Here is a 21,044-nt window from a genome sequence, read left to right as displayed (position 1 = left end):
AGGCAAGCAGTTATTGGATGGATGGACCACACTGCACTGCAGTCCATTTCCAGACAAAAGACATCGTAGCAAAGTTTCTTTCAAGCCCCCGACCTATAGGGTCCTCTGGACACAAACATAGATGCGGTCACTCCGTATAACACAATTTTCATGAGGTTTTAAGATGTAACAGGTCTACCAGAATACTACCAGATGAAAGCCAATCAGACAAAAAAAGAAATGATGGAGTGCCATCGAGCCATTAAGTCAAATCCCGTTGGATGCTGATGTTTGACTGGTTTTAACAATCCCTTAATCCAATGCATTTGTAGGTTCAAAAGAATGATGGTCACAACACTGGAAACACTGAAAGCCTTATATGTCCCTTAGTTCTTCCTAAACCATCCTCTTATTCTGCACCCAGAACCCTGGGGTACTCAATATAGCCTATATTAGTGGAAATTAAATAATAACAAAGATAGCAAGAGGTGTTACAACACATGAAAAATGAAGAGATTTTTTTTATTCGTTGATCTTGATTACATTATGATCCCACAAGATGACAGCCCCACAATAGCGTAGTGGGTAGAGCTGGTTCCTTTGGAGCCAAAAGTCATAGGTTCAAATCCCAGCTGTAGTACCCTTGAGCAATGTACTTACCTACAAATTGTTCCAGTAAAAGTAGTCAGCTGTATAAATGGGTAAACAATTGTAAGTAGCTTAACATTGTAAGTTGCTTTGTAGAAAAGCAGCAGCTAAAAATATAAATATGATAGAGCATTAACTCTTTCCACTCTATCTTGAGCCAGCCCAGCACCAAAAAAAGGCAAGTGACATGGTCCTCATTCTGGCTTAGATGCTCAAACTCAAAGTGTAGCTACCTGGATACAGTGAATAGAAGGCTTGGAATCTCTAGTTGCAAAGAGAAACTTTCAGTCAGGGCTGTGGGTGCTCTGGACCCACAGATGATGATAGCAGAGATTCTCTGAGATTCTAAGGAGGAATCAGGATGAATGCACTGGGTGGGAAACCTGATGATATTCTGCTTCACAGTACCTTCTGACATAATCACTGCTAATCACCAAGCATTGTAAACAACTAGCCCAAATATACACTTCAGTCAAGTGATGCTGGTGCTTTTGTGTGGAGCTAATCCAGCTTTTTAACTGTCTGACGTCAAGAGATGTTACAAACAAATAACGTAGACAGCACTGAGGTCTTACGCTGAGAAAAAGTCTCCCCACCAATGCATTCAAGAAAAACCTTTTGTAACACTAATTCTCAAAACTCAAAACTTGTAATTACCATTATTTTCAGTAGTAAATATTTTTATGACATTTACGTTTATTCATTAAGCACATTCCCTAAAGTGACTTCCAATGAACACTATGTAGTAGTATCAGCCCACACTTTATTCAGCAAGGTGATTTACAAAGGCTAGATACACTACTTACAATGAGTCACTTATCCATACACCAGTGAAACACACTTTCTGTCTGTCACTCACAAAGATAAACACAAAGGGTGATTTTAGAGTCACCAGTCCACCTGAACAGCAAGTCTCTGAACTATGGGCACGAACCAGAGCACTCAGAGGAAACCCATGCAGAAACGGGGAGAACATGCAAACTCCACACAGACTGAGCGAGGATCAAACTCATGTCCTGTTGCACCATCCAAGTGCTGTGAGACAGCAGCGCTACTTGCTGTGTCACCATGAGTAGCTGAGCCCTAAAATTCAGAGCCATTTATGCTAAAATATAACCAAATCCCATTGAAATGGACAGTTATTTCATTTTTTAACAATAGTTAAATAACGCATGTATGCATCTATGCGTTACACTGCTCTGCTGTACAAATGGGCAAATAAACGAAGGGAGTATAGTGCAGTGTGACTAGCACTGCAAACCACACTGGATGAAGCTGAATACTAGTTCATAATGAAGTAGAATACTAGTTCATAATCATTATATGTTGCTCTGGAGAAAAATGCCTGCTAAATGAATAAATGTAAATGTCTTATGCTGCTCATCTGTCAGGAGGTGCATGGAATCCAAATTCATTCCTTGGAAACACAAGAAATGCCTTCTAAGTTGAAATCAGGGGTATTAAATGAAACTTCTTGTAAACTCAAATTCCAATATCTTCAATGGGAATATCTTGGGGTATGACTGTATGTCATATTTGTATGTACTGTATGTACTGTCATTTTTCTGAAGGAAAAATGCAGTTGATATTGGAAAGCATGCATTTTGCAAGTCAAAGTCATTCTTGACACCTGTTACTACAAATACTGACAAGCTAATGTTATCACTTGAAGTGTAAGCCCTTTTGCACCTTTGACACACATACCGGTTGGCATGCAACTCTAAAGCGAAGCATTTAGAATTATTTTGAAGAGGTACGTGGTGTGCTTCCAGTAGAACATAAGCATTCTGGAAGACCAGTTAGAAGTTTTTAAACTCTAGATAAACAAACGCTTGCGATGTATACTAACAGAGATAAGACTCAGAATTTTAAATGATTAATCTGCTGCAAAGTTTAAATAATTGAAAGAGAATATTTTAGGACAACAGATTCCTCTACTTCCAGAAATAACAAAAGATAATTTGTCAAAAAGGCCCATTTCTGGGAAAAGTATAAAGGTGTAATGACAGAGTATGGAAACACATCCATTAAGATCCTTACACTCATAAAACATGACAGAGTGAGTAAGAGACCTGCTTCAGCCTGCCTGTAGCACCATATCAACTGGGAAACATTACATACCAAAGCTGGCTTGCCAGTATGGTTTGTTTCCAAATCCAAAATGCTGTGCCCAACATAAAACGTGCTGTTTTGAGGATGAATGAGAAGCTGGGTTGCCTTAGAGAAGAATGACTAAATTAAACAGTTCAGAGTGATGCGGCAGCCAAATCTCTAAGTATGCGGTATTCTTACTCCCTTGGCATTCCCTTTAGCAGCAGTGTTGCAAAGTTAGAGTTGGGAACCATCCAGTGTAGGAATACAGCTGTTTTTCTCTTTTTCTCTGTCATACAGATCACACAACATAAGGGTGTCACTGCAAAATAAAGGATGCATCAGGTAAAAACACAGCCGAAATAGTATGCGCAAAAGCCCTACATGGTATTAAACTACCTGGGTGGTTGTTTCAAAAAGTAACAAGGTAACCAAGAAACTTCTGAAATCTAATTACCTGGTATACCATAAAGCACTTTTTTATTAGGGCATTGGACTGGGGTAGGAGAGGTAGGCACCAAGTTTCAAATATATAAATGATCTAATACTGCAGAACAGTTCCAAAGTCCTCAGTCCTTTCCTGTCTTGGCACTGGGTGGGTTAAGCACCTGCATGACAAATCAATCCAACCACAACAATCACTTATAATGTCCAGGACAAGTCTTCGGCAATTAGCCCCTGGGTAACTTTACACTGTAGGCAGAAAAGGGGTGTTACTGTTTCAGGATCTAAAATAGAATGAAAAACCAAATCCAAGGAGGGAATAGGAAGGAGTGGATAATTCTCCCACAAGGCAAAAATTTGACTTGAGTTACAAGCTGATGTCAAGGCACCTGTGTTAGTCATTCAGTGCGTCATGCGCCCTCTCAACCCTCCTCCTCCCCAGGCCATGATGACCTCTGTGGTGCTCCATGGCTGAGACAACTGCCAAACCAAACAGCTTGAGAAACACAGTGGCCTGGGAGCCCAAATTTTGGAGTACTACGTGACTGAGAGCAGGCCACTGCTGTGAAGAATGAGGGGGTTGTTTTCTGGAACCAGAACTCCTTGAATTCTTATATAGTGGAGTGAGAATGACAGAGGAGGGCAGAAGTGGCCAGTGGAGATCTTGAAGGAAGAGCATCTTTGACACTGAACCAGAGGAAATCATATAATTCATTATATTATTACACATTTGTTATTTTCATCTATCTGATTAATTTAAAAAATCTCCAGGTACTGGATGTTAACGGATAAGAGAAATATGCAGAAAGGATTTGGATCCACAGTTCTGTACATTATGAATACTAACCCCTCACTATTCAGCAATCAAAGGGTTGAAACCTAGTGCGTCAGGTACAGTGACTGCACTAACAAAGTTCATACCCATCAAATTCACTTCAAACACCAGAACAGTCAGGCTCTTTGGGCCACCCCAGGACAGGCAGTATCAAGGACTCAAGCGTTAATCAATCCCTGAGCTGACACAGCTCTATACCGGCAACCCTGGGAGCCATTTTCTCACCGCACACCGAAGGAAATGGTTCATTAACTTGTGACCCAACAGAAGGGGCAAGGGAGCGATTTGGAGTCCCATTACCCTAAATGAGAAGCAGCCTCTCAGCTCTGGCTTGTAGCAGAGACTTAGGAGAAGGGGCAACATGCATTATGAGGTCTCTGCAGCAAAAGCCGTGACTAAAGAAGTTTACCAGAGCTGCACCATCACAAAATTTCCAAATGTAACCATGACCTCCTAGGCTATGTTCCTGCAACAACCTAATTAAAACATAAGGACCACCTTTCTGTACTTTCTTACGGTTTCTTCTAAAAGTTCCTCCTTTGCAAAATTGTTGACTATAAAAAAAATCAATGTCAGTGTAAGGTCTCACAGGTTACAAGCTACTGGCCTTTTGTATTACTTTGTGCTGAGGGTAGCTAAGCAATAAATTCCAGCTATATGTAAAGTGAATGGTGATATACAGGGGTAAGGCACAAGTGTGTTCTAAAAACATAGTTAAAATCAGAACTAGTGACTCATAAATTAAACAGTGACCCAGTGTAAGTAGTGTATCCAGCAGTGTAAGTCACCACAGTGAATAAGATGTGTGGGTTTGTAACACTACATAGTATAGATTGTAAGTCGCTTTGGAGGAAAGTGTCTGCTAAGTGAATAAATGTAAATGTAAATGTAAACTACCACAAAGATGTCTGGAAGGGAACACACCACTTGAATGGACACCTGCATAGAAGGCAATTTCTATTATAACACTTATGGATAGAAACAAAGCCAACTGTTCTTTCAGAATTTAAGAATTTCCATTACTGGTTCCCTACCTTATGAACAAGAAGTTTAAAGATGCTGGTATTATTGTTATTACTGTTACCGTTATTTATTGTCATTGCTATTAACATTACTCACTGTCATTGTCATTGTTTTGTTTGTACAGTATTTGTATTGTCTCTGTCTTGTCCATAGTCTGTGGAGAAGCATTCAAGAAGAATTTCATGATACTTGTACGTGGTACTTGTACCTATGACAATAAACCTGAAACTTGAGAGAAAAATGCACACAGTGATAACTGGACAGAGAGTACTCAAAAGTACTCAGACAAGACCAGTACCTTGAATGTGGGCAAAACTGCAACTATTATTGTCCTTTTGTTCATAGTGACACGGTAAGCTAGGCACCAAGTAATGTAAGTTGAACTGGAAAAGGAGAAAAAAAAAGAGTTGTGACTTTGTCATGACTACATTTCCCACAAAAAAGTCACTGGTTTAGTTTTCTTGGAAAATCAATGCTTCCTTGCTTTCCCTCCAAATTTCCCCTATTCACTGCGATAGAACCATCCCAAAGGCACAACAACAGAGGCAGATGAGGACATGACCACTGAATGGTGGGCACAGGCAACAGAGAGACATCAATGACTGATGCAGGCTGAGCTTGCTGAGGATGTAATGGGCCAGCCTTAGAGTCAGGCCCCGCCTGGGCTTAGGAAGTCATAAACCAGCTATCCAAACAGGATGAATGGATGTTTATACAGCACACTGCAATTCAAGGGGTTTCATGTCAATCCCTCAAGTTAGAAAATGAAACAAAACATGTATCATACACGCACAGTCCCCCTATTATATTAAGCATACCCTACAGTACAAAACACATTGGTTGAGAAGCTCCTAGCATCAGTCCAGAGCCCAGTTTGGACAAAGTTTATTTGAGAATGGGCAACTATAGCTATGTAAAATAAGCAAAAATAGCAACTGCACTGAAGTTGTACCATAAAAAAAGCAACTAAGCCATATTTGTTAAATGTAGATTATATGTAAATTGATTGTTAATAGGGAGAACATGAGCCATTTCTCATTTACAAGCCATGAAGAAATTCTGTAAATACATAAGTCTGTGCCAACTTGCAATGCACTACATTAAAATGCAGAGGACTTTCAAGAAGGGACCTGAGCCAAGTGCATCTCAACTTCAGAGATGCTGCAGAGACCCAGCCTCTTCACATAGCCATAGATTTGTAGAAAACTGTATTTGTAAAAAGTGTAAACAATGGCCCAACAGTTCCGGGCTGTGGCAGTGGATTTGGAAAAGAATACGCTTGAAAAAGATCCAACATTCCTAGAGAAAAGGACTTTGAATCTAACCAGAACACAACAAACATTTAGGCTAACTTAACATGATATTCACTAGCAAAGATCGAGAACACAGCCTTATGATCAAACTCACTGTGTCCCTAGAGTATTCTCTCAATTTATGTGCTGGATTTTGGATTCAGAAGACATTGTTAGTTCCTTTTACAAAGAACAAAAAGGTCAATAAACTTCCACTTCACTCTCTGTTGTGCGAGAGCACTGCTTGTACTTTTTTCTGAGGAAGAATTTGGGGAGAAAAAAAAGCGTTATGAACTTAAAGCACTTCAATTTCAAAGAATCATTAAAGGATGCTTCACTATAATGGAATTTCAAATTCCCTTAAATCAAATTTCAGTTTTCCTCTCACAGAATGCTGGTCAGGTCAATATGTGCTGCAGTTAGTGTACTGCTGATGCAAGGAAGGAGGGCCTACGTCATAGGACTGTGCTCTTGTTTCAGTGCCAGGGACAAACATTTTCCAGAACATTTCTATATCTAGTTATGTCATATGCAGTTCAACAGCATGGGCTGAATTGTAATTCACTTGTGTTTGAGTTACCTGAGAAGTATCAGGTACCTCAGGTAAGATCAGATCACAAGCTGCCCAATCCATCACAGAACACTTTTTCCTCCTTGTACAGCAAAGCTCTTAACTTTTACCATCTTGTATTACTGGCTGGTGAATCACTTAGTGGAAAAAAAAATTCTAAAGCCATCATTTAATTTTCCTGAAGCAACATTCTTGGTCAAGGCCCTACAAACAGAAAAATGTGAATGAACAGCAGCGTATACAAGTGTGTCCATAGACTTTGTTCAAACCTTATATACCCTATCTATATCTATCTATAAATGCTTTTAATTCTAGTTTATGTCCCTCAGAGAAAATAAGTTTGGGCTTTAGCAAGAAGGTCAATGTACACAGATGCACGGAAGAGAACTGCTGTCACATCCTCAAATTCCTCTGCTCAGAAAGAAAAATCACACGAGTGATTTTTATTTGTGGAATCAGAAGAAGCACCCTACAAAACCCTGGAAAGTTATGGACTTCATGCGACACAGTAGTCTGATGACATCACTGTCACGTAACCAGCTTTCCTTTGACACCTCGCTGCTTCCACTTCTCTTCTCAGGTGGTAAGTGATTAGCTTGAAGCACAAAGTGTCATTTGCACCAAATGACTAAAAACAGTTTCTGCTTGTAAAGCCAGCTTGTCACTCAGCACACACATTATTCCACACCATCTTTGTTTCTCAAGCTTGTAATCGTGCAAGTCACTGCATCGTTCATTACAGTTGTTTCATTAACTGAATATGTACAAGCTAGTTCAAGTTCTTCATTTCTAAGAGCCTGGGGAGTGTAATGAGGAATTAAAGGAAAACAAAAAAGACCATTTTAAACGTAAAACATTACATCAGCCTCCCCTGTTCGCACAGTAGTCCAGTATTTGTCCATTTATATAGTCCACTGTGGTTCTGAGGGTTTACTCACTACAACAACGTAATTCAGCCACTCTATTACGATTACAACGTGGTTGGACGATGTCCCCTAACTTGACAGGTGGGATAAACATCCAACTTCCCCATCTGCAAAATGTTTCTTCATTTCCTGAGCTTTGGGTGGCATCCCTCTTTTTAACCCATAAGTTCACTATGGACACCCGTGTTAGTACTGAACACCAGGCAGTAGTGTCAGTACAAAAACTAGCACCATATTAGCAGGTTCATTTTTGAACACCTGCTATTTATCTTTTTGAAAAAACGAAAACAATAATTGCACATACTGTTGTGATAGAGACCTGAAGTCTGATCAGATTTAGGTGTGTTGACTTTTATTTAACAAACTAAAACTTCTCTTCTTTTTTAATTTATGAGAGCATTTTCTATCCAACTATGATACACTGAACAGATTAGCTTCTCAAGCCTGTTCATAAACAACATCCGCATGGCACAATATAACAAAGACCATGATGTTAAACCCAAGGCATTATGGGTATCTGCCAACTCACCATTTGTGTCCCTCCGCACTCAGGCTATCTTTCTGCAGGGCAGCTTCAGCTTCTTCACGTCCTACGAGGGAGAGAGTCACACTATTCAAGTCAAGCCACAGCTAAATTTAAACCTGCTGCCCAAATACTGCTACGCCTTCCTTAAATCCCACTGGCACCTTGTCAAACACCAAAGTGTGCACCAATACTTTCTAATCTGCTCTGAACAAAGAGAGTCAACAAGAATCAGAAAGTAGCTGGGAGAATGCAGAATAAGGAGCGAGAACAGAGTTTCTTTAAATTTTGGCTGGGGGTTGTGAAGACAATCAACAATCTCCTCTCAAGAACTAAAAGACAGCTGTTATCTAGCATCCGGGTAGCCCTCACAATGACAACCAATGAGACGCCTAAGGTGGACACAGCTGTAGAGCCAGACCAAGCCCCATTCAAGATGTGAGATATGTCTGTAGTCCAATCTGCAGTTCAGATGAGCCCAGAATAACTGCCTCTAAAAGAAACTGTTCAGACAACCAGCGTAATGTCAGCAGTGGCTAGAGAAAGCATGATATGACCAGACACAGGAAGAACATGTAAGCACCACAAAGACATCACCGGATTTGAACCTACACCGACTGTTACACAGCAACACAAATACCACAAATACCACAGTACCACCCACTTTACTAAATATTTACAGATAAAACATTTTGAGACAAGACAACATATGGGACTGGTAATAACTTTTCAGAAAAAAATAAATCCTGGTAAACAAAAGATAGATTTGACCAAATACTGAAATAATTTTTGAAAAGTCATTTGTCCTTATCTGCTTTACAGACACTCATTTCACTTCCTTTAAACTGAGCCAAAAAGAACTAATAAAAAAATTAAGAAAAATAAAATTAAGTATCTTAAGAGCAAAAATGTAAAGAAATTGTTTACTTGTACATAATTACTGAAGTTAATTTAATTTGTTTTTGCCCTTTTAAACTAGCACAAAGGTCTTCTGTTTGATAACTTTATTTGCTAACAGCCACACATTGAAAAGAGATCTTTCTCTTGGTTTTCCAGGGGAATCAAGAAGGAGGAACTTGTCGAAGCAGAAGCCAGAGCACAGCTGAACTGGAAGTTTCAGCCCCGAAGGGCCCGGAATATAAGCTCTGGTTTCCCAAACATCGCAAACAAGTGCCAGCTCCGGCAGACTGTTGATGATTAGTCAAAGTGAATACAGAATGGGCCCTCTGGTCCAACACGAGAAGCAGGCTTCTCTCTGAATGAACCCCGTGGATAAGCATCGCACTAAGACTGGTCAGCAACCTGCTGTTGTTCTCATTAGCAAGGGCACACTTGTTGGTCCATAGGCAGGAACCAGATGCACCCTCCACTTTGTACACACTGGGGACACCATTAGGAAAGAAACACAGTCAATCTATAACTCCTATTCTGGAAGTAACTGCTATGTGAAGGACTGGGAGAATTTGTTGTTGTTCTTTCCATCTTAAATTTTACTTTGTCAGCTTCCTGTGAATATGTAAAATTCATTCATATCTTTCCTAATGATCACCTTACCTAATGAAGGTAATTAAAGATTTGTTCCTTCTGAAGTGGTTTCGTTCTGTTCTGTGCTTGAAAAATTATCTGATTTCATCTGTTATTGTAAATTTTTAACATTGAATGTTTTTAGGTCTTCAACCAAAAACTAACACAGGCAGTCCCCGGGTTACAAACATCTGACTTATGTACAACCAGTAGTTACAAACCACCCTCTGTGAAACCTATTATATTAAAAATTTGAGTTATACAATGATTCATAATAACAAACAGGAGCTACTTTGCGATGTGCATCAAAACATTGCGCTTCTACAGCGGTTCATTGGCTTGTGGGTGCGTGAGTCAAAGGTAGGACAAAAGCTTTGTTCTTTTCAGTTGGACCACGTTGCTGTCAACAATGTCTCATATGTTACTGTATTTGGCTTTAATTTTTTTTGTTTTTACCCTTCTAACTACGGCACCAAAGCGTAAATGGGGTGCATCAAAGAAAATGATGACGATTGAAACTGAAGTGGAAATAAAGGGATCGGAAAAAGGTGAAATGCCAACGAACACTGGAAAAGTGAACATTAAAGTTTCTTTAATGTTCTTTATGCCTACACAGACATACATTTGCTCTCTCTCTCTCTCTCTCTCTCTCTCACTATTACAGTATGTGCCGAAGTACATGGTTAGTCCAAAGACATGCTGTTCAAGATGTATGGATGAGCAACTCATTGTAAGTAGTGTATCTAGCAGCGTAAGTCACCTTGGTGAATAAGGTATGTGGGCTGATAACACTACATAGAGATCATTAGAAGTCACTTTGTAGAAAAGCATCTGTTAAATAAATAAATATAAATGTATTAATAATACTGTAATGACCCGAATGAGCACAGAACCACGCTACAGATGATTCCCAAGAGTCTGGGGTTTATTAAAGTGCTAATCAATAAGACTGGCTGCTACCGCGTCCGCAACCAGTGACATGAACACTTTTAGGGACCAGCCTAACAAACTACGCACACACTTTCAACTCGCAGAGCTCCTCTCATTTATCTGTCGTGTGGATCATATTTATTATTATCTCTTTCTATGTCTCTGTTATAAATACTGTAGTTTCATTATTATTACATTGCACTATTAGATTATTACTGTATTGTTATATTAAAGGGGGGAGGAGGAGCAGTGGGGCAGTGACACGGAGGGTCTGGCCAGTGCCTGCTGTGTAGCAGGTCTGGGGTTCGAGCCCTGCTCAGGGTGTCTTGCAGCAGACTGCTGTCCTGTCCAGGGTGTGTCCCCTCAGCCTTGCATCCTGTATTGCCGGGTAGGCTCTGGCTCGCCCCGCGACCCTGCTCAGGACAAGGGGTTGTAGCCGTCAGTGGGTTGGTTATATTAAAGATGGTTTAGTGTATCTAGAAGTGTTTCTTTAACGTTTTTTATGCACAGAAAGGTACTATGTAAGACAAACATTTGACTAACTGACGATAGACACGAACCATACCCAACTGTTCCAACTTACGTACAAACTTGACTTAAAGACAGACTTACGAACGGAGCTCGTTTGTAATCCGGGGACTGCCTGTATTAAATAAAGAGCATCTTAGGGAACAAATAACACATTTTTTAAACTCACTTAAAATTATCTAACACCAGATAACAGTTTGCTGAAAAAGTAATTTGCCCCATATTAAATTAAGAAAAACTGAACGACAAGCTGTTGAATAACACAACTAGCTACCTGCCACGTTTCAAGAACTGTAAGAGGAAAAAAGCACACATCTGTAGTTATAGTTTAGCTGTTTTCAGTCCAGGTATACATCTGTGTACACTAGCTTTTGAAGCAGCTAAGCCCTCAGTTGAGTTTGCCTGTGTTGTTAATTGAATCAATTGGACATTCAAACACACACACCCATTTTCAGAACCGCTTGTCCCATACGGGGTCGCGGGGAACCGGAGCCTACCCGGCAACACAGGGCGTAAGGCTGGAGGGGGAGGGGACACACCCAGGATAGGACGCCAGTCCGTTGCAGGGCACCCCAAGTGGGACTCGAACCCCAGACCCACCGGAGAGCAGGACTGCGGTCCAACCCACTGCGCCACCGCACCCCCTCGACATTCAAACAATGTAAAGCCAAAAATATTAACAAAAAACTTCACATTTTGATGACATGTGTGAAGACAAACTGGTGTTACTTTAGGCAACTGGTTCAATATTTAAAGAAAAATACAGGCGGTCCCTAGATTACTAACGAGTTCCATTCCTAAATCTGTCTTTAAGTTGGATTATTACGTAAATCGGAACAGTTACGTACGGTTCCTGTCTAATGTTAGTTAAATGTTTGTCTTAGTATATAGTAAGTATACTATGCACCCATCTATGGATAAAAAACATTACAGAAACACTTCTGGATGCACTAAAGCATCTTTAATATAACAATAGAGTAATAATACAACGTAATAATGATAACAATATTAATAACAAAAAATGTAACTACGTACAGTATTTATAATAGAGACATAGTAAGAGATAAATGTTACTACAGTATTTAGAATAGAGAGAGAGAGAGAATGTGTGTGTGGGTATAAAAAACATTGAAGAAACTTTAACGTTCGCTTGTCCAATGTTCGTTGGTGTTTCACCTCTCTCTTTATTATTTCCACTTTAGTTTCATTCATGATCATTTCCCTTTTCTTGTAGAAATAAATGTGATGCATCACCATCCCTTGCATCTCATTTACGCTTTGGTGCCATGGTTAAGAGGGTAAAAACAAAAAAAAAGAAAGACAAATAGAGTAACACACTAGACACTTAATAGCAATATATGCGTCATACTGAGCGTGCAGGAGACTAAGGTAGGTGTGTGTGTACCCAATTACAGATCTTCATTCTTGGCACATAAGGGAGCAGGCGTGATTTGTAGTCAGGGACAAGCGTGGGTCGGTCAATACACAGATATAGGTCTTGAGGAGAATCCGATGTCGTAGTTAAGGAGGTGATGGAAGTGTCAGGAGCAATGGACGTCAGGAGCGGGAACGAAGGATTGAGGAGAACAGGGGACTTGGAAGGCCGGGTAGGTTGTCGTGGGTTCATTCTTGAGTACTGACTCTCAAATGAGATTCTGCAACTAGGCTGTGCAGGTACAGCTTCTTTAAATACCCCACTGCACATGTTCGGAGGAAGGTCGTAGGTGTGACAGTCCAACTGAAAAGAACGAAGTCTTTGTCCTATCTTGGGCTCACACGCCCACGAGTTAACAAACCACTGTAGACCAGCACTGTTTAGATGTGCGTTGCACAGTAGCACTCGTCTGTTATTGCTAATCATTGTATGTAACTCGAATTTTTTAATATATTTTAATATAGTAGGCTTTACAAAAGGGGGGGGGGGGGGGGTGGTTCGTAACTACGGGTAGTACATAAGTCGGACGTTTGTAACCCAGGGACTGCCTGTAATAATTAACGCTATATCACTGCATTATTCATTTAAGAAAAAAAATTAAGCAGCATCTTTGTTGAAATTTTCAATATGGATACTGCCAGATTAACAAAAGTTCAAATTAATGTCATAAAAAAATGAAAGCAAGAGCAGCTGGTAGCGTAGTAGTTAGAGCTGCTGCCTTTGGACTCAAAAGACACAGGTTTAAACCCTTGATCAAGGTACTTGCCCTAAATTGCCCCAGTAAAATTACCCAATTGTATAAATGGGTAAAAAATTGTAAGTACCTTAGCATTGTAAGTGCTTTGGAAAAAAGCATCAGCTGAATGAATAAATGTAATGTCATATGCAGTATGTCATTAATCCGGCCCTCAAGAACATTAAATGTGCAACAAGAAAATAAAAGTTTCTGATGACATTACAAGCAAAACAGATGAACCTCCACTTCTTTACCCAGTCTGGCAAGACCCGAAACAGTCAGTGACCCCAAGTGACATCACTGGTGATGTATTCAGATACATTTACATTTCATTATTTAGCAGATGCTTTTCTCCAAAGCGACTTCCAATGAACTCTATGTAGTGTTATCAGCCTTATTCACCAAGGTGATTTACACTACTAGATACACTACTTACACAGAGTCACTTATACATACATCAGTGGAACACACTTTCTGTCACATGGGGCAACCTGAATAGCATGTTTTTACAACTGTGGGAGGAAACCCACGCAGGCACAGGGAGAACATGCAAACTCTCACACCACCCAGGTACTGTGAGACAACAGTGCTACTCGTTGTGCCACCATGCCACAGATACATGGATCTGACACTGTCAACCACCAGATTCTACTCTCCTCCTCAGACAACTTGGCAGTCAAACAGCACTGAAATAGTTTGAGTCCTACATATCGGTAGATCTCCCCAAGTAGTCTGGCGTGGATCCCAGTCACAACTTCAGCCTCTCTCAACTGGTGTTCCACAGGGTTCAGTGTAGGGACCCCCTACTCTTCTCCATCTAAAGCTCTTCCCTCAGTCCTGTCATTGTTGTCCAAGGATTCTCCTACCACTGCTATGCTGATGATACCTAACTCTTCCTTTCACCCTCTCAGAGCTACAAATGTTTCCCCTTGCATCCCTGCCTGCCTCTCAGACATTTAAATTTATTCATTTAGCAGACACTTTTCTGCAAAGCAATGTACATCTCATAGAAAATACAATTTGTGCATTACATTGCGAGAAAGAGAGACATACTTGTAGACGTGTGATTCTTAAGTAAAGTTAGTTTCTTTCTACCATATGCACCAATGTTCATCACACGAGTAGCTGCATAAAACTCAGAATATCGACTATTCCTGATCACCTTCCTACTAATTTTCTTTTTTTTGAACTACACAAACATTTACGTATATTACAAGAGTAGCTGTGTAAAGGCTTATCCAGGCATGATCTCAAAGTTACGGTGCATGAACGTTTACACCTTATGTGAACCTAAAGGATTATGGACGACGCGAGTCTGGAAGAGGTGAGTTTTAAGACCCTTTTTAAATGTGAACAGAGTTTCAGCAGTTCTGAGTGAGGGGGGAGGTTATTCCACCACAACGGAGACAGAACCGGGAACCTTTGTGCTTTACCTTTCGTGTATGGGACCACCAAGCGGGCAGAAGTAGAAGAGCACAGCGGCTGATCAAGTCTTGTAGATAGCTGGGAGCAGTTCTATTGATGCATTTGTAGGCTATAACCCGGGTCTTAAATCTGATTCGGGTGGCTACAGGAAGCCAGTGCAGAGAAATGAGTAGAGGAGATAGATGTGAACGCTTCGGCAAGTCAAACACAACTCGAGCAGCAGCGTTCTGTATCAGCTGTAGAGGTCTGATAGCAGTAGCTGAAAGGCCAGACAGGAGAGAGTTACAGTAGTCCAGACAGGATGTCACCATGGCCTGGACAAGTAGTTGGGCAGAGTTGGTTCTTAAGTAAGGACGGATCCTGCGGATGTTATGCAGGATGTATCTGCAGGTCCGGGTTGTGGCTTCGATATGTTGAAAGAAAGATAGACTGGAGACGATCATCACTCCCAGACTCTTAGTCGAAGAGGTAGGCCAAATGAGCGAGTTGTCCAGTGTACAACACTGCCTTGTACATTTCTGCCTGGTTGTCTGATCACCACCTACAACTCAACCTCAGAGATCCTCCACCTGCCAGCTGCTCTGTCGTCTCATTGAGAATTCTCTATAAAACTGGACAACTCACTTATTTTACGTACCTCATCAGCTAAAAGCCTGGGAGTAATAATCAACTCAGGTTTGTCCTTCTCTCTACATACAGAAGCCACAACTAGATCCCGCAGATACATCCAACATAAGGGTGGATCCTGCAGATGTTATCTCACTACAAACTCTACACACCTCCTGGGCCAGGCTATGGTAATATCCGGACTGGACAATCTCAACGCTCTCCTGTCTGGCCTTCTGGTCTCTGCCATAAGACCGTTCGAATTAATACAGAATACAGTCTGTCTTTCTCTCAGCACATCGAAGTCACAACCCGGTCCTGCAGATACATCCTGCATAATATTTGTAGGATCCGTCCCTACCTCACAATTGACTCTGCCCAACTAGTTGTCCAGGCCATGGTGACATCCCGTCTTCACTACTGCAACTCTCTCCTGTGTGGCCTTTCTGCTACTACCATCAAACCTCTGTAGCTGATACAGAATGCTGTTGCATGAGTTGTGTTTGATTTGCCAAAGCGTTCCCACGTATCTCCTGTACTCATTTCTCTGCACTGGTTTCCTATAGCTGCCCCAATCAAATTCAAGACCCTGGTTATTGTCTACAAATGGATCAATAGAACTGCTCCCAGCTATTTACAGGACTTGATCAACCGCTACACCTCAGCTAGACCCCTTCGCTCATCTACTTCTGCTCACTTGGTGGTCCCGCACATGAAAGGTAAAGCACAGAGGTTCTCTGTCCTGGCTCCATTGTGGTGGAATGACCTTCCCCTCTCTCAGAAAACTCGGAAACTCTGTCTACATTCAAGAAGGGTCTGAAAACTCACCTTTTCCGGACCAATTTCGCCCAAGATCTCTCCAGCTCATGTACGGTGTAAATGTTCATGCACCGTATATTCATGAGCATCCCCATATAAGCCTATATTCAGTTGCTACGCCGACACTGTATGTGATTGTTTGTGTATTAATAATGTTTAAAAAAAAATTGGTGGGAAGGTATCAGGATTTGTCTGTCCTGTGTTTTATGCACCTACTTGAGTGATGAACATTGGTGCATCAAGTGGATAGTAACAAACTAGGTTTACTTAAGAATGACATGTCTGCAGCCATGTTTCTTTCTCTTAATGTAATGGACAAATTGTACTTTTGCTGAGATGTACGTCGCTTTGGACAAAAACACCTGCTAAATGAATAAGAGTAAATGTAAACATAAAGTAGGGTATAATAACTTGTACAGTAAAGAAAAAGAACGTGCTACATCACATAATGGAGAAACTGAGCATATATAAATTTGAATGGTCAAAATGCAGAGCATACAAATGTTCAGAGTTGCTGCAATTCAAAACTATTTCTTGCCACTTTTGTATCATGTTTCACATTTGGTTTTTATTTGCTGCCAAGATCACTTAAAATAATTTAACTGCAAAGAGCAGACACAAAAATCCTTATAATAATGAAATTTGTGTTAAGTTCCTCCTCTATAAATATTATGATTATTTTTCTATACATATTTTTTTACATGATGAGCTGTGAAAAGTCCTCAGGCATGACTAAAAAGATTAAAAAACTAAAATATTAACTGTCGACACCCTCATTGCATGATTTCCCAATGCATTTTGTGGGCTTTGGCACTAGTGACAGTATTACTTTTAGTATTTCGTTACAGCGTTAAATTCTTGAAAACCATTCATTTATGCTTGATTTATGGATATGATGAACTTCATCATAATTTTCTAGATTTTTTTGGGGTCTTGGCATTATAGCAACTCCTTTTGCGAACACTCGCCTAGCACAACTGAGAAAACCTGGGCTCACCTAGCAAGTGTTTAACTGCCGTTGCAATTTCAATAATGTCAGAACATTCTGAATACGGTGAGCATGCTTCATGACATAACCTCTAGGTATGCTGTTGGGTGTTTTCCTAGAGACTGACATGACAAATTAACAATGGAAATCGTTTTTCAGTCCAAGGACAATATATTCCCAGGACTGAAGCTGAAACCTAGGTACTGTCTGGTTTTCATATTTCTCCACACAACACTTTCATGTCTAGGCTCTTTTTCAGCCCTAGGCTCATAACTGTTAGCCCACAGAAAGAGATTTTTAAACCACATTGCAAAAACTAAATCATAAAAGCACAAAGAAAGCATTTACATTTTCATGCTTTCAATGAGACATGTTCAGCCTAGAGCGCACATTTAAGATGACTGACAGTTCATTTTAACACAAACTGAATACTCCAGCTGTGTCACATGTTGGGCCGAAAAAGAACGTGTATACAGCAATATTTCGAGAGGATACTGGAGTACAACCAATCTATAATATTCTTGTCACACTCAATCTATTACCCTGTCCAAGACTTCAGCCAATCTATTTCCGCAGGTATTGCAGACCCAGCTGTTGTGGGAGGCCCACTGCTCTTCTCACCAGATAAATCCTTCCACAATCGGATGTAGTCATGAATATTCCTTCGACCCCTGCTCAGCTGCCTGGGAGAGAGTGGATCTAATGACTGCAATCACCAAAATACGAGTTTATTTTTGGTCATTACACCCTGTCAGATGAGAAGCCCAAATTCACTAAATTTTTCAAAATTTCAAACTTTCTTTGTTCACTCCAGAACAACAACCCCCTTTCAGCTTCAAGAAAAAAGTTTCTATACCTACTTACCACAGACAAAAGGACTGGGCCATACACATTTTGCACATTCTATTGACAAAGATCACTCGGTAGAGAGGCGAGCATTATGCCCATTAAAGTATATGAGGAGGCACAAAATAAAGAGACATTTTTGTCACCTTGTTCAGCATAGGACTTCTTCTCCTCTGCATCCCGTGTGCTTTCATACATATCGCTATAGGCTCGGGCCAGCCGCCACAGGAACTCTTTATGCTCTCCAAACTGAAAAAACATAACACAAACACGCAAAGGCTATGGATATGAGGCGCAGGTTTCAAACAAATGTGAGAAAAAGGAAAAGATTTTAAGTATTCAACATCAAGGAGGAGAACCAAAACGACAACACAGCTGGGCTCAGAATTCAAAGAATGAGCACAGTGCCTTAATGCTTCAAAAAAACAAGTTATTATCTAACAGGACGTGGCACCAGAAATACTTTCAGACTAATTCTGCAGAAAAACCCCAACTGCAGAACAATGGTCTTTCTCTGACCGAACGCATGGCATTTCCTGTATCTAGGTGTGTGAAATATGGTTTCCTCCAAAACCCTCATCAGGAACTTGAAAGAACTCAACACAGCTTTAATTGACTTGTTTTTGGCATATCCTGCCCCTTTCATGGCCATGTAATGCTGTCCACAGGTCAGAAGCATGGGAGATCTTCAGCTGCCAACAAGCAAACAGTGTTTAACATCTAACACCAGCAGGGTAACCATAAGACACAGCTGAATCTGTCCCAGGGAACTACGGGACACTCAGCAAGTGATGTGACAGGTTACAGTCTAAATTGGCCAGGTTTCTGCTGAAAATTAATTTTCCATATTAAAATTTGCTAAAAAAAAAAATAGAAGCTGGCTTTAAAGCTGGCAGAACAGTCTCCTGCATTGCCAATGGGTGCCCTGACACGAAAGACATGCAAATTATATATCAGCAACTGTGATTTGGAAGAACAGTGCTGGTGTTGACAGCAAAAAAAAAAAAAATGTTATCAGTAAAGTCAGAACACATCAAGCTGTGTGTGCACAGAAAGAATTTTTTGCATCTGATATTCAAGTAGAAGAACAAGATAAACGAAGTCTGACATCCTGATGAAAGGCACCACGGAAATAATAATTCTGGAATACAGCCCTGGATTCTTTGCGTACTTTGGGTAGATGTGGTTCAGCTCAGCGGATACCAGTGTCCATTATTAGCACAACAGAGCTGTATCGCATCATCTAATAACAACTTAAGACCCTTAATTTGGTATGTCCCTTTATAAACTAATGACAACCCATCCATTATCATTGTCCGCATCATTATTATACTAAAGAATTTTCAATGACCACAAAAATCATGCTGGCAAACAGTTGGCTTCATTGTGAACATTTCTGGATGGCATGCAATTAATTATAACTGCACAGCTAATGTTTCAGCACAGACACATTTATTAGAATATAATACTTAAATATAATTATTTTCAGTGTATATTATTTAGATTGGATGGATATAAGCATGTATTATTTATGCTTTAGATTCAGATATTATAAAGAAGACGGACACAAGCAACTTCAAGGACAAGGTTCAGTAATAAACCCCAGCAGCTCCTCAGGGTCTCTGGCTGTTCATCTGGCACTCACCTTGGCCTTGTTGTCAAGGAGAAGCTGAAAGCCTTCAGCCCGCTCCTGGGACCCTCCAGCATGCAAGATGTCACCCTGGGACAGAAGATGTTCCAGCTCCTCATTGAGAAGATCCGACTCCAGCAGCAGTGAGGCATCCTCTTCATCCTCTTCCTGGGAATCCTGTCTCAGCGTTCGCACAGTGGCGCAGCTTCGATCCTCATCGTCCTCACTGACCACCTCATGCTCCTTATCAGTCTCTCGATCCGTGTCCCCATTGTAGTCTGACTCCGCGTTTGCTGTTGTATACCTAAGTTTGAGACCGTGATCACCGATCATCAGCCACTGTTTGTTTGGAATACCGTTTTCCCTGGATGTAGTATGATGCATATCATGCACAAAGTTAAGACGAACTATGAAATATGCTTCTAGTTAGACCTTCGAGATAACATGCATTGCTTTCCCTTTGTTTTTCGTTCTGTATTTACAGTTTATAGCTTTAAGATTTAAACTTTAGTGATTCCCCAACTGTGAAATGAAAATAGCACACTTATGTAAGTTGGATCAAAGAACTTGGTAAGCAAATAAATAATAGGGTGCCTGTAATTCAGAACTTTTTCATTTTTCTGACTTTCTAGCTCACCACCAGAATGTTCACTTCAAAGAAATCAGTTAGACATTAATCTCCAGAGAAACATTATACAGAAAGGTCTTATTCAAGCCCTTCCAGAGACAATCATCCTATTTCCCATTATTGTCTGGTGCCTTTCTGCATTTTCCAAAATGAGGCAGGAAGGAGGGAAGTTTTTAATGGTACAGACTAACGCCCAATACGTCCTGCATGGCAACTGTTGAGAGTGGAGAGTGTCAAGGAGACCTTTGAAACACACTTTTTCTTCCTGCTGCCACCCCTCTGAGACTTGACATCACATTGAATCAGTTCAGAGTGAAAGTAAAGGCTACCATTAGTACACATACAGCGGAGGACCCAGAACAGGAAGCCATCCAGGATTAAGAAACACATTGTCATACTTTTTTTTTTGCAAATCTGTTCACTGGTTGCAGCCCTCAGTTCCACTGGTGTCCTGTTTACTTTCCTGGAAAAGTTCCCCTCTGCTTGTTAGAGATAAAAACTAAAACAAAACTTCTCAAAAGGATACACCCTTCCATTTAACAGCCAAAACTACCCTTTGACTTTATCTTTCCTCCATGTTCTTGAAATAGACCTTTTTAAAACCCAGTACCAATGGC

At 40.5% G+C, this 21,044-nt stretch overlaps 1 protein-coding gene across 1 annotated transcript in view; it reads right to left on the bottom strand.

The window, feature by feature from the left end:
• rmdn3 (regulator of microtubule dynamics 3) overlaps window positions 1-21,044 on the bottom strand; it is a 39,540-nt gene that overhangs the window by 13,689 nt on the left and 4,807 nt on the right. Inside the window, exons 4-6 of the mRNA XM_018727588.2 lie at window positions 19,815-20,103; window positions 18,316-18,418; window positions 8,339-8,399 (exon numbers count right to left, since the gene is read on the bottom strand). Coding sequence (XP_018583104.2) covers window positions 8,339-8,399; window positions 18,316-18,418; window positions 19,815-20,103 — 453 coding nt within the window. The remainder of the gene's footprint in view (window positions 1-8,338; window positions 8,400-18,315; window positions 18,419-19,814; window positions 20,104-21,044) is intronic.

The sequence above is a fragment of the Scleropages formosus genome, chromosome 15, assembly GCF_900964775.1.
Source record: "Scleropages formosus chromosome 15, fSclFor1.1, whole genome shotgun sequence".
Classification (NCBI taxonomy): Eukaryota; Metazoa; Chordata; class Actinopteri; order Osteoglossiformes; family Osteoglossidae; genus Scleropages; species Scleropages formosus.
This window is presented reverse-complemented; position numbering and strand designations above follow the sequence as displayed.